At 40.6% G+C, this 12,151-nt stretch overlaps 1 protein-coding gene across 26 annotated transcripts in view; it reads left to right on the top strand.

Annotated features, from left to right (window-relative positions):
* Positions 1–12,151, top strand: part of TRPM3 (transient receptor potential cation channel subfamily M member 3) — a 798,781-nt gene that overhangs the window by 277,282 nt on the left and 509,348 nt on the right. For 11 of the 26 annotated variants that reach the window (XM_029202582.1, XM_029202601.1, XM_029202599.1 and 8 more), the window contains exon 1: positions 5,921–6,097. The exons of 7 other annotated variants lie outside the window; for them this stretch is intronic. In XM_029202582.1, the coding sequence (XP_029058415.1) occupies positions 5,921–6,097 (177 nt within the window). Of the gene's footprint in view, positions 1–5,654; positions 6,098–12,151 lie in introns of those variants that run through there. 8 more of the 26 variants (XM_029202616.1, XM_029202613.1, XM_029202611.1 and 5 more) reach the window with 2 other exon arrangements.

Raw genomic sequence — 12,151 nt, 5'->3', positions numbered from 1 at the left:
GTGTGTGTGTGTGTGTGTGTGTGTGTGTGTGTGTGTGTGTGTGTGTGATTTCTATTTTTGATGAAACAGAAACTGCTTATATACCTTAATGTTTTCCAACGGAAACATTTTATATATTAAAGCTTTGTACTCTGTTAGTGGAATATACGATCCCCTCCCAGCTGCAGAAAGGAAAGCAGTAAGTAAAGGCAGGTGTGGTTTTCTCCTGTTTTCTGAAGCTTATCCTCTTACTGGAACAAGCAAAGGAGGAAGTGAAGGCGTTTTGCTTTGCTTTTCCTAGAGCAGCAGCTTTGGGAAAGACAGTACATTTGACGTCATATTATTAATAATCAATTACTAATATTTTTTGAGCCTTTACCATGTGCTGGTTCCTCTTTTGAGGGTTCTGCATATATTAGCTAATTAACTTCACAATATTCCTTTGACATAGGTAGTAGTATTATCCCCAAGTTACAGATGGAAAAACTAAAGCATGGTAAGGTTAAGAAACTTCCCAAAGCTACATGAAATGGTAAAGCTGGGGTTCAAATCCAGGCCATTGGCTGTATGGCCTGTGCTCTTAGGCACTATGCCAGTGGTTTCAGTGAAAGAGGTAACAATCATCATCATCATTCATCATAATTACACTTAAATGTGTGTTTACTGTATAAGCACTGTGCCAATTGATTTTAATCTTCACAAACATCTTGAGGTGGAAACTGCTGTAGACCCCATTTTACAACATGGAAACTAAGACTCTGGGAGGTTAACCGGCCCAGGGCTACACAGCTGTGAGAGGTAAGACTTGAGTTTGAATTAAATCTGACTGCAAAGCTAGCAAATAAAGACAGGGAGAAGGAAACACAGACTAATCCCTACCCATTTCTAGATAACATGGCTTCTCATTAGCTGGAGCTTATCAGTACCTCCATTACAGGGGCAAAAAAGAGGAAATTACATGCATTTCAGGCTTCAGATACAGTGGAGGTCAGTTTGTAACAGGTTCTATATGGCACACTTCACTTAGAGAGGGAGCGGGGGGAGTCAGTTATTAAACTGTAGGTTGAGTAAACTAATTAATTCATGAAGAAAAATTTTTAAAGAAACTAAATTATTAGTGAGTTTACCCTCAGAGCTCCCTACAGGACCTTTATGAGAAGTAATTGAAGGGACATAAGAGGATTAGACACCATTATACTTAAAGTGCCCTATGACATAATATTGACTATAACCATGAAGAGGGTTTTTACATAATGCTACTCCATCATGTGAAGAAGGATCAAAGGTCCAAGATGTCTAGTATGGAGAAGAGGTTTGAGTGGAGCTTGTTGCCTGTCTTTATACTTTGGGAGAACATTCTCTGGAAGAGAAACTTGACTGGGAAGTTCCAGGGAGACACGTTTTATCTTAGTTGTAGGAAGAACTTCCTCTCATCTAGAGCTGTCCACCTGTGGAATGGGATGCCTTAGAAACACACCCACTCCCTGCCACTGCATGCAGAGGGGGGGATAGCACTCAAGGAGCCGGGGAGAAGTGGAGTAGACAACTATTCTAATTTTGAGACCTTTTAATTTTATACAGCATAAATGTTTAAGCTACTTAACTGAGTGAGTCATGGGTTTTAATAGATTTTAATGTATGCTAGAATCTATTATCTATAAAAGATACCAAAAGGGGAAAAATAAATGTAGAAAAAAATTAATCTATTTGGAAAACATATTTGAAACTAAATTAAGAACTGTTCTGTATCAATGGAATCTATAAAGAGATTTAATACCTTAGAAAATATTGTTGAAGGATCTAAAATTTCTAAAAATTTTATGAGTGCGGTTAAAGCGAAGAGAGAGGAAAAGCATGGTTTTTTGATAAAAATGATAAATTGCCAGTGCTCACAACACAAATGTTTTTCTGATAAAAGTGATGAATTATCAGACACAACAAATAGGATGATGATATTGAAATTACAAAATATTAAGGCAAATGAAGCTATCTTGCAAAAGCTTACCCTTGGACTGGTTTCTGCTATTTCACTGGGATGCTTGAGTATCGTCCTTCTGAACTAGGTACACTACATTCACTGTGAGAGCCTCGAAATATCTGTTCATTTAACGTCAGATACCTGTGAATTTCCGTGTTTTAACAACATTGTGAAAAATTACATTGGAGCATTTTTTTAAAAACACATTTTAGGTGGCAGATTTGGAACACTGAACCACCGGTATACTGTGTCATTTCCTTTCTGTTTTCTTAGGTTTCCATGGATCAGCCTCTTGTATATCTAAGAAATATAACGGAAGACAGTGTGCAAAGTGGAGCAATGCTATGTAGAGGATGCCATGATTTTTTTAAAGAGAGGGAATGTGGTTTTCAAAAGGAAGGCAGGCAGCCTGTCTGTACTGTGGCTCGTCGTCAGCATTGAGACAGCTCAAATCTTATCATAATTCTTAAATTTAGCATCATTAAGACAGGAAGTAAAACACAAAGGTGATCAGTGGGAAGTGGGCTTACATAGCATAGGAGAAAATTAGTTCAAAGGCAGGCTTCAGAGAGCAGAGATTTGATGCGCTGGGCTTGCTATTTTGGGAGACACTGAAAGCTGATGTGGTCATGTCAGGCTTTTAAGTCTGTTGGAATTTATTGTGTAGCTTTGTAAACATCCACATTCATAAAATTGGTAAACAAGCATTTTGGATTTATGAGAGGCAGACGTCTGGGGCTGGGCTTGCTCCCCTCTGCTCTTTCCTCATTAGACTCCTCTCTAAAAGCCAGGAAGACATCATTCCATGTGAAAATATCATTTCTTGAAGCAGGGTGGGATCCTGAAAACTGCTTCAGATGTTGTGATAGCAAACAGTTGTGGCCCAAACTATTCCAACAATGGAAGAAAAACCTCCTCTCATGCACTGTCATTCTTCTTTGATCTTTACTTCTTTTGTGTAGTCTCCAATTCTCTAGAGGTTTTGTGCTCGCTCTTCTAATTGCCATTAGAGAGGGCTGTGAATCCTCCTACTTCTCCATTCCGCAGAGTTCCAAACTATTCTCTTTGACCAAAGTTATTTAGTAAAAATTAAGGGGGCTAGGAGGATCAAAGGCTGTGTGTTTTCAGAATGATGCTGTCCTTTTTTTTTTTTGCGGTACGCGGGCCTCTCACTGTTGTGGCCTCTCCCGTTGTGGAGCACAGGCTCCGGACGCGCAGCCTTAGCGGCCATGGCTCACGGACCCAGCCGCTTCGCAGCATGTGGGATCTTCCCAGACCGGGGCACGAACCCGTGTCCCCTGCATCGGCAGGCGGACTCTCAACCAGTGCTCCACCAGGGAAGCGCCGATGCTGTCCTTTTTGTGGGGTCCCTTAACAGTGAGGAACAGTTGGAGCAGGGGAGAGTCAACTGCAGTGTTTCAGCATTTTAACCAACCACTTAATAGCATTTAATAGCTTAGGGAGGTTGGTGCCTGGTAGCCTAACCAAAGGCAACATCTTGCAATCTGATGAATACCACTCTGTAGTATAGCATGAGGAAATCCATACTGCTGTCTTAGTTTCCCACTTTTCTCTTTACCCCATTTATTAATCTCATGGTAACTCATAAGGAGCTGTCAGGTTTAATCTGCCTTGCTTGACTTCATTACCTGGTACTAAAAGTGTATACACTTGTGCATGCTTAAGGGCATCATCAGCAGGTTCCCACCTCAGCATCAGTGCTTGCTACCCGGAAGATAAATCATGGTATAGGAGACTCAGTATACGCCAGGCACTGTTCTGAGTGCTTTACTGATCTCTTAGCTGACTTAGTCTTCACGGCCTTAGGTGTGTGCTTCATTTTTATCTCCATTTTACAGATGAGGACTCTAAGGCGCAGAGTAGGCCGGTAAATTACCCAAGGCCAGGGTCAGAATTAGAGTTTGAACCATGCAGCCTGATTCTAGAATTCATGATATTTACTATATCAACGTCAAACCAAAGAAATAATTTGAAACAAATGCTGAGCATTTTTTCTTCATGGTCTTTTAGCTCAACTCTTATGTAGGGTTAAATCACCAGAAAACTGAAGCAGTAGCTTAAATGCTGTGGCTGCCATAACTATGAAAGAAATAGGAAAGAAGATAAGCTTGTCTTTATAGTCTTGTAGACTGGTTTCAGTCTAAATCCCAGTTTTATAGTTATGTCATTACTAATTCTTAATTACTCATTATGAATTTCTCAAGACCTCAGTTGCTCAATCTGTGAAATGTGGATATGACAGTAGCATGTACTACATAGAGTTATTGTTGATGTGAACTTACGTAATGCATTTAGAGCGCCTAGCACAATGCTTGACACAGACATGTTAGCTGTTACTGTTTTAAGCTGCCTTTAATCTTTGGTGGAAATAGAATGGTGGCAGATAGTGAACCAACTGTGTGTGTGTGGGGTCTATAAAGTGATATTGGTTAATAGAAGGAAATCAGATGCATGAATTTTATTACACAAGGCAAGTCAGTAGTCTGGATTCTACCCATGGACTAGATTTTCTATAAAAAAAATCCTTAGTGTCCTTAGATCTGTAACACAGGACCATTGTGAGGGAAATACAGTTGTAATGTGGTGTGTCAGGTACATTACACTCCAGGGAGGATCCATGTTGCTCCAAATTCTGAATTACAGCAGCGTCTCCGTGTATCACATCTGCTCTCACATCTCCTGTTTCTGCTTCAGAATGCATAATAGTCATGGAGCTGGGATTTACCATTCTCTTCTAGTTAATTAAAAATTGAAAATCAGTACAGTCATAGGGAGGGACATAAAGAGGAAGAATAAGATGGAAATGCTCTAAGGATATGAGGGTTCTCCTGGGCAGCCGTCAGTCAGCTGCACTCACTGACGTCCGATTCCTCGGGATGGGGGCGTTTACGTGGGGCTGGTGACTTCCTCTTCCCACCCACCTCACTGCCTTCAACTGGGAGAGTTCCCCTTTATGCTTTCTCACCACAGGAGCCCTAAAGACTGTTCACACCACCGCAGCAACTCTCTCTTAAAGCTACCCGTAGGAAATGGTGGGGGTGGGTATCCCCAATTCAGGAAACTCCATCTTTTATAGAAAGCATTCCATGTGGCACCTTAAGGGTTAAACTTTTGTTGCAGATAGAGTATCAAGTGGCTTTTCAGGATGGGATAACCCCCAATTTAGAAACTGCCGTTTCTGAAAGGTAAGCCAAAGATACATTAGTTTACACTGCTTTCTATGAAAGGAATAACTCACCGCTCCCACTGTGTGTGTTAGTTTGCTTCTCTCTCTGCCGTCTGCCTCCTCTAATCTATATAATGTATATATCAGGGTGAGGACTGTCAGTCACAGTTAATAAAAAACCCAGAACATGACAGAGATCCCTTTTATTGTAGATCCATTTTACAATAGCTCTCAATTTATTGTGTCACATAAATCAAAAGTATTTATCTTATCATTCGGAGGCATTCCCTTCTCCTTCTGTGTCCTAGCCCCTCCCCCCTGTGCCAGTTTCCAGTCCCTCAGAGATGCTTTGTACCAGAAAGTGCAAGTTCCCCGTTCTGGCTTTATTGATGTTTCCTTTTGCTCTCCTCCTGGCTCCCCCTCAAACCAAGTGAGCAGAACGAATGGCCAGGGTTTTCCCCCAATGCCTGACCTGCGTTTACTGGGAGGAGAGTAGGAGAGGGAGCGCACATTCTGAGCAGGCTGCTCTGACTCCGACCGCTGGCTGTTCCGTGCAGGCTGTCCCTCTCCTTCAAAACCGTGCATCCCCTCCCCGAAGTAGCAGGCAGTGTGCCTCCATTCAGCCACGTTTGGTATGCATGAGCACGGCTGCAGGGAGAGGGGAGGTGGCTTTCTTAAGAAGGTTCAGTGGCTCAGGCAGCGCCACTTGACTAGTCTCCCAAGTTGCAGGAAGCCTTTGCCCTGATGGAATTCTCAGGTGTGGAGATGACCATGGGATGCCAGGGCTGTGGGGGACCGTTTATTTTCTAGGCACTGCTCAGGTTTGCGGCTTCTGGTTTTCCCGGTGGAATTTGGACGGGGTCATGAATCAAACTGATGCTCCTCGACCCCTAAACTGGACCATCCGGAAGCTGTGCCACGCAGCCTTTCTCCCATCTGTCAGACTTCTTAAGGTACTGTAACTTGCTGCTTTGAATGGCTCTCATTGTGCTTTGCAGGTCTAAATACCCAACTTTGCACTTGGGCTGGGACACACCTTTTGGGGAGTATAGATGCCTTGTAGTACTGGCTCTGCTGCCCATGGCTGGAGAGAGGTTCTAAACGCCCCTCACTCCATGGTGTCAGGGAGGGAGGATGGTCTGAGCCACATTTGAGAATGAGATTGTGGTGGTATAGAATGGGCTGCCTGAGTGCTCCCCACCCCAAATCCCTAAAATAGAGATAATTAACTTCTTTGGGAGGGTGGGAACAGTGGTGGGAGTGAAATCTCTTACTCCTGTGTGTTTGGCTCCTGGATTCTTTTTCCTCCCTGGGGAAGCCTTTCGACCCAGTTTTCCTTTAAATGGAACCTGGGAGAACAAAGGATTCTCCTTATTAGTTTAAAAGCCCTGTGTCCTTAGGTGGTCTCTCAGATAAAGACAAAGAACAAGCCTCATCAGATTGTGACTTTTTTGGTGACTTTTTGTTTTTTTAAAGGCATTATAATTTTAGTCTCTTAAGTGAAGTCGGTAGTGGGAAATTATTGTTAAATATATACCGAGTGTGTGCCTCTCGCTTTCTCTCTTGCTGAGTTACACAAAAGAATGGTAATATACCTGAGCTAGGATGCTACCTGGTGTCTGCAGCACTCCTCTTTCTAGAAGCAAATACATTAAAGATACTGAGAAATTCCCCACAACTTCATAATAATTCATCTTCATCATCTGCCTTGTAGGGAAGGAAATACAAGTAAAATTTAAAAGGTGCAGAAAACAAGTATTATTTTCCCTCAGAAAAGAGAATGTGGTAATACTTATTTGGGAAAAGTGCATATCTCTGGATGTTCCTCCCACATCCATGTGGAGTTAAAAAGGCAAGGTGAAGTTCTTAATTCTCTTTTCCATATTAATATGATACTGTGATATAATGACCACTGGACCTTGAGTCCAGTGTCACAATAGAGGATTAATAAGTTAACCCTGAATAAATTACACTTGGAACATTTTTTTTTTCTGAGGCTGTGTTCTAGTTGGGTCAAATTTGATGTGGAAAATTAGTTCTGTACAGCTAAGTGGCTTCTTACAATGGAGTATTACCTTGTCTGAGTTTCCTTTATTCTGTTCAGCACAAACTGAGATTAACTTTCTCAAAGGCTACCCTCACGTACTGTTCAAACACCTATCATATTGTTGTTATGATGATGGTTTGCTTCCTTTCTAAAAGAGTATTTTGGAGGAAAAGCAGGTTTGAGAGTGGGAGGGAAGTTTCCTTGGATATAAGGGCTTTTGCTGTATTGGAACAACATGCGTGATAGGGCATGAAAAAGAATGAGGCCAGGGAACCAACAAACAAATGTAAATTTTCTTCCAGAATTACTGCTGAATCCAGGGTCTGGGGCGAAGAGTGTCTTGTCAAACCTAACTATGACTGAGAAAATTGACTTTAGCAATTCCATGTGCAATAAGAAGCATTTTTCAGTTAAATCATTCATTGGCTTTACCCCAAAGTAATGCTTTTTAACTTACATAATGATTTTTTAAACAGGTGTGTGTATACCACCTTCAATATATTATTCATTAATACCCTCATTTTTTTAATGGAAATGTTATTTATCATTTGCTAGTCACAGAACCAGCAGAGAAGTATCTCTTTGAGGTATATTACTTATTTTTAGAAGAGCTGTCATCTTTTTTAGCTGAGAGTACCATCCATGCTATATACCAGCAGACATTGTCAGTACTACACCAATACCATGGTTGGCATACAGCTCGGTCTTACCATGGTTTATTAACATGGTGCTTTATAACAATTCATTCTAATAAAGTGCATTCATGAGTATCCTTCCAATTCTCTCAATATCTGAAAGATAGGATTTGTTTTACCTGAGAACTTTCTTTCCAAATGACATCTGTATTTTTTGAAAGATTATACCTATCCTAGGAGACTTCAGATATTGAGCACATTTCAAACTAGAAAAAAAAAGTGCTACCAAATTCTTTCAGCAATATTTGGAAAGAAATAAAAGCTGCTTTTGTATATGAGTTATTATCAACATTCTGGATATGAATGCCATGTAATTTTTTCCCCTCTGGATTGTTGCTGTCATTGTCTTTGCTTTCCTAGTCCCTGTGTATTCTTGCTCTGCTTTTACATTTTAAGTAGAAGGGAAGTTTCTGAGTAATCATTTGCAACTGTTGCTCAGTGTTCTTCCTGGTTTAGTCTATAAATTAAATATTTAATAACCGCAATCCTACTGTTCTTTCCGTACTTTCTGCTGGTTCTCTGCCTCTCCTCCTCCTCTTTCAGTCTCTTATTCTGTCCCCCACACTACCCCAACCGTGGTAGTATAGTGGATGGATTCTCTGGAGTCTGTTGAAATTGGAAGTGAGTAAACCCAGTCCTCCTATTCAATAGGTAATGTTTGTTCCTCTTTCAAGCTTTTTCTGGTGTGATATGCCCTTTCCAATGCCCTGACTTGTCAGTAAATGCAGTTTAGGACATGATGGCATGATTAGATTTAACTAAACTCAGATCGCTCACCATTTCTGACAGACTGGGCTCAAGCCAATTTCCCTCCCTATCCTTTCCTTGAAAATGTGTGTTTCTTTGCTAACTTACTTCAGTACCATGCTGATGTTTAGAAATGGCTTCATAATCCTGTTTCCTGTATTTCCCATTTTCTAATGAAAACGGGATACTAAAGAATTAGAAGGGAAAGGCCAGCATCTGAAGCATGAATTAAACCCAATGAGTGTTGGAATATACTTATTATTCCTTCTGAAAACATCTCATTTGTTGTTTTGTCCGTCTCAGAGAAAATTTTGAGCATGGCAACCAACTCACATTTTGAATTTGGGATTGTATTCAGAAATATCATTTGAAAATGAATTTTTGAACAGGCACATGACCATGATAGCCAAAAGTCAGAGGCTGTTTTCAAACGGATACATTTCAAATGGGACCCTTTCCAAAATGTTTCTCTTCAGTTGTCATTTGCTTCATTCTTATGTGTTTCAAGATTTCATCTTATTATTAATCTCCAAAAGTCTAATTTATTTCAGTGATAGAATGTTCTTAGCATATTTTATATTCATTGTAAGGTCTGTCTCTGACGTTGTTTTATTTGGGAGATTTTATTTTGGTTACTTCTGTTGAATTTGAATATCAGTTTTAGAGCAGAGAGCTTTCTTTGTATTGACGTCTTGGTAGACTTAGTAAAGGGGCTTCTGAAAAGTGGATTGCTTTGGGGAAAAGGAAACTCTGCACTTGTAACAGACTTTGGATACACATGTTTAAGCCAGTTTCTTAATGAAGACCAAATGGTCTGTATCATTTTATGATTTTCAAAGAAAGAGTATGACTTTGCCACTTTGAGTAATGTCAGAAAGAGATTAAATAAATTATACTTTGGACAGTTAGGCCTAAACACTGGGTCCTAACTCCTTCATGTTCCTAATCACCTGTGTGACCTTGGGAAATTACTTAACCTCTCTGTAACTTGGTGTCCTTCTCTTTAAAATGAAGAGTTTAGGTCTTGACTTAGATTCAGTGCTATGATTCCCTGTGGTGAAGGCTGCCATGCTCTGTGGGCATGGAAGAACATAGTCTATTGAGGCTAAAAGTAGTTAATCTGGATTGAACATTAAACTGGAAGAACTAGAACAGTCAGCAGAGTTTAGATCATAAAGGGCCTTGTCTGCTAAGCCAAGGCAGTTGACAATGATCCTGAAAATGAGGGAGGGCCATTAAAGGGGTCTTAGCAGAGAAGCGATTGCTAGATTCAGCTATTAAATAGATTGCTTTGGCTGTAGTGTCTAGAGTAGATGGGAGATGGTAGGATTGGAAGCTGAGAGATTAAATTAGAGGCCTGACGAGTTCATGAGGACCAGGGCTAAGGCAAAAGTAATGAAGGTAAAATAAATAGGGACTTGTTAAATCGATCAGTTGTGGTGGAAGAAAGAATCTAGGATACCTTCAGATATCCTACTTTGCTGTCTGATGGTCCCAGTGGTGGTGTTTCCAGTGTCTGAGAATAAAGGTCCTGAGAAGGAAAGACAGAACTTCTTGATTGGTGGTTCTTTGGTGAGCTAGAAAGGGTATGCCAGTTACTAATTCTAGTGGGACTAAGACAAAAGTAAGGAATGTAACTTCATGTCATTGATGAGTAAGAGCCCCATTGGATGCCTGATAGCAGAACTCTTTGATTAAATAATATACAATCAGAAATATCACTTCTAGTTTTCTTAAGATTGTTTTTTTTTTGCTCTTATAAAACAATGCATAGTAAATTCCCAATTTTTTGAAATCCAGTCAAAAAGCTCAGAGTTTCATTTCATTTTTTTCCCCTCCTTTCCCTCCTTTATGTTATTATGCAAAAGAGGGATAAGTGAAGGTGAACTGGGTATGACACAAGAGAAATAATTGAAAGAGCAGTGATCAAGTTAGGCTACCAGATCACAAATTCTGCCCAAGTACCAATGTTTTCTACTCCTGTAATTTCGTGTCATGGTAACCAATATCCATTGTATTGTCCCTGAAGCATAGCAAGATCCTGATGACAAAATAAGTTGGGTCTGTCTTCTACAGTTGATGCCAGGCATTCCAGAAACTGACTTCCCTTTGCTATTCTCAAACTCCTAGAAAACAATTATGTTGAGATTCATTTCAATTTGTGTGTTAAATTTATTACTTTTAATGTCTTCTTTTCACATCTAAAATTCTGAATCTTTACATGGCAGGTAGAATAATATTAATGCAGCAGAGCTTTTCCTTAGCGAGGACAAGGCACTCCTAAACCACATGCTGGTGAGTAGCCATTAAGTTCCCACAGGAAGAGAGGAAACATACACCTATTATATCTAGATATGTTTATGAATGGTGGTAAGTGAGGTCAGGGAACTTGTTATGGACCAATTCCACTAAGCACCTTAAAGATGGGAAGCTTGAAGAATAAATTGCTTTTAGGAAAATGCAGTGTGTGGTTAGGCAAATTTTAAGGGCTACTAATAGAGAAACTTCTGTCTTTCCATCTCAGTATGCCAGCCTCAGATTCCCTTTAAGAAAATAAGAAAAAGAAAAGAAAATGTGCCCAAACTAAAACCCAGGAGAGACAAAATCTGTCTGGTGTGTTTCAAGTGGTGGCTTCAACTCAGACTGCTGAACAGTGACCATGTGATTTGCCTTTTTGTGAAATGTTCCTGGGGCGGCCTGAAGCAAATTCCTGAGGCAACAAGAAACCTGTCTCTCTGGAGAGCTTTGTCTTCTGATGCCCACTATTGTGGAGTAAAGAATGAAAGTGTGTGGTCACTGCAGAATGAGGAAGGGCATAGCTGGGATGTCCAAGCTCAGGACCATCTGGTTCTGGGATGACTTGTGGAGTCACAGTAAAGTGGGACAAGGTCTGTGTCAAGGAAAAGGGTTCTGCCTTCCCTGTAGATGACTTCCTACAGGGGGCAGGTGGGGAGGCATGGGCGGGAACACTGCCTCTCCAGCAGTGGCTTTACATTCCTCCCCCTCTCTTAGTCTGCTGGTATAATCTCAGCTGGCTCCAAGCTCATCTGCAGACAACTAGATCATATCCTTTCTCCATTTCCATTAGCTAACATGAAAAAGTTTTAAAGACTGTGGTTCACAAAATGTATTCAGTAAATGTTTATTGAAAAATAAATGAGTGAAGGAACATGTGAATGATACATGATATGCTAAGAATGCTTAGGAATCACTTGGGGAGCTTGTGAGCAAAGCAGATACTCATGTCCACCCCTTGTGGGTGCTGACTCAGTAGGTAGGTTGTGGGCCCAGGAATTTTCATTTTAACAAGCTCTCTTAGTGATTCTGGTATGAACACCCCTTAGAAGGACCGCACACTGAGAAAAACTGCTGTAGATTCAACTGAGCTGGAGGGAAACTCAATTAAATGCCCTCTCTCTTTTGCTGGCATCTGGGCAGAACAGATTATGTGTTAGTTAGCAGTGGGAGCAAAGGGTTTTAAGTGAACAGTTCACAGGTTTTCAAAATTTTTAATCATG

Source organism: Monodon monoceros, unplaced genomic scaffold (genome assembly GCF_005190385.1).
Source record: "Monodon monoceros isolate NGI ecotype Baffin Bay Population unplaced genomic scaffold, NGI_Narwhal_1 Super_Scaffold_5, whole genome shotgun sequence".
NCBI lineage: Eukaryota > Metazoa > Chordata > Mammalia > Artiodactyla > Monodontidae > Monodon > Monodon monoceros.
The sequence above is the reverse complement of the archived record's forward strand: the minus strand, read 5'-3'. Positions and strand labels throughout refer to the sequence as shown.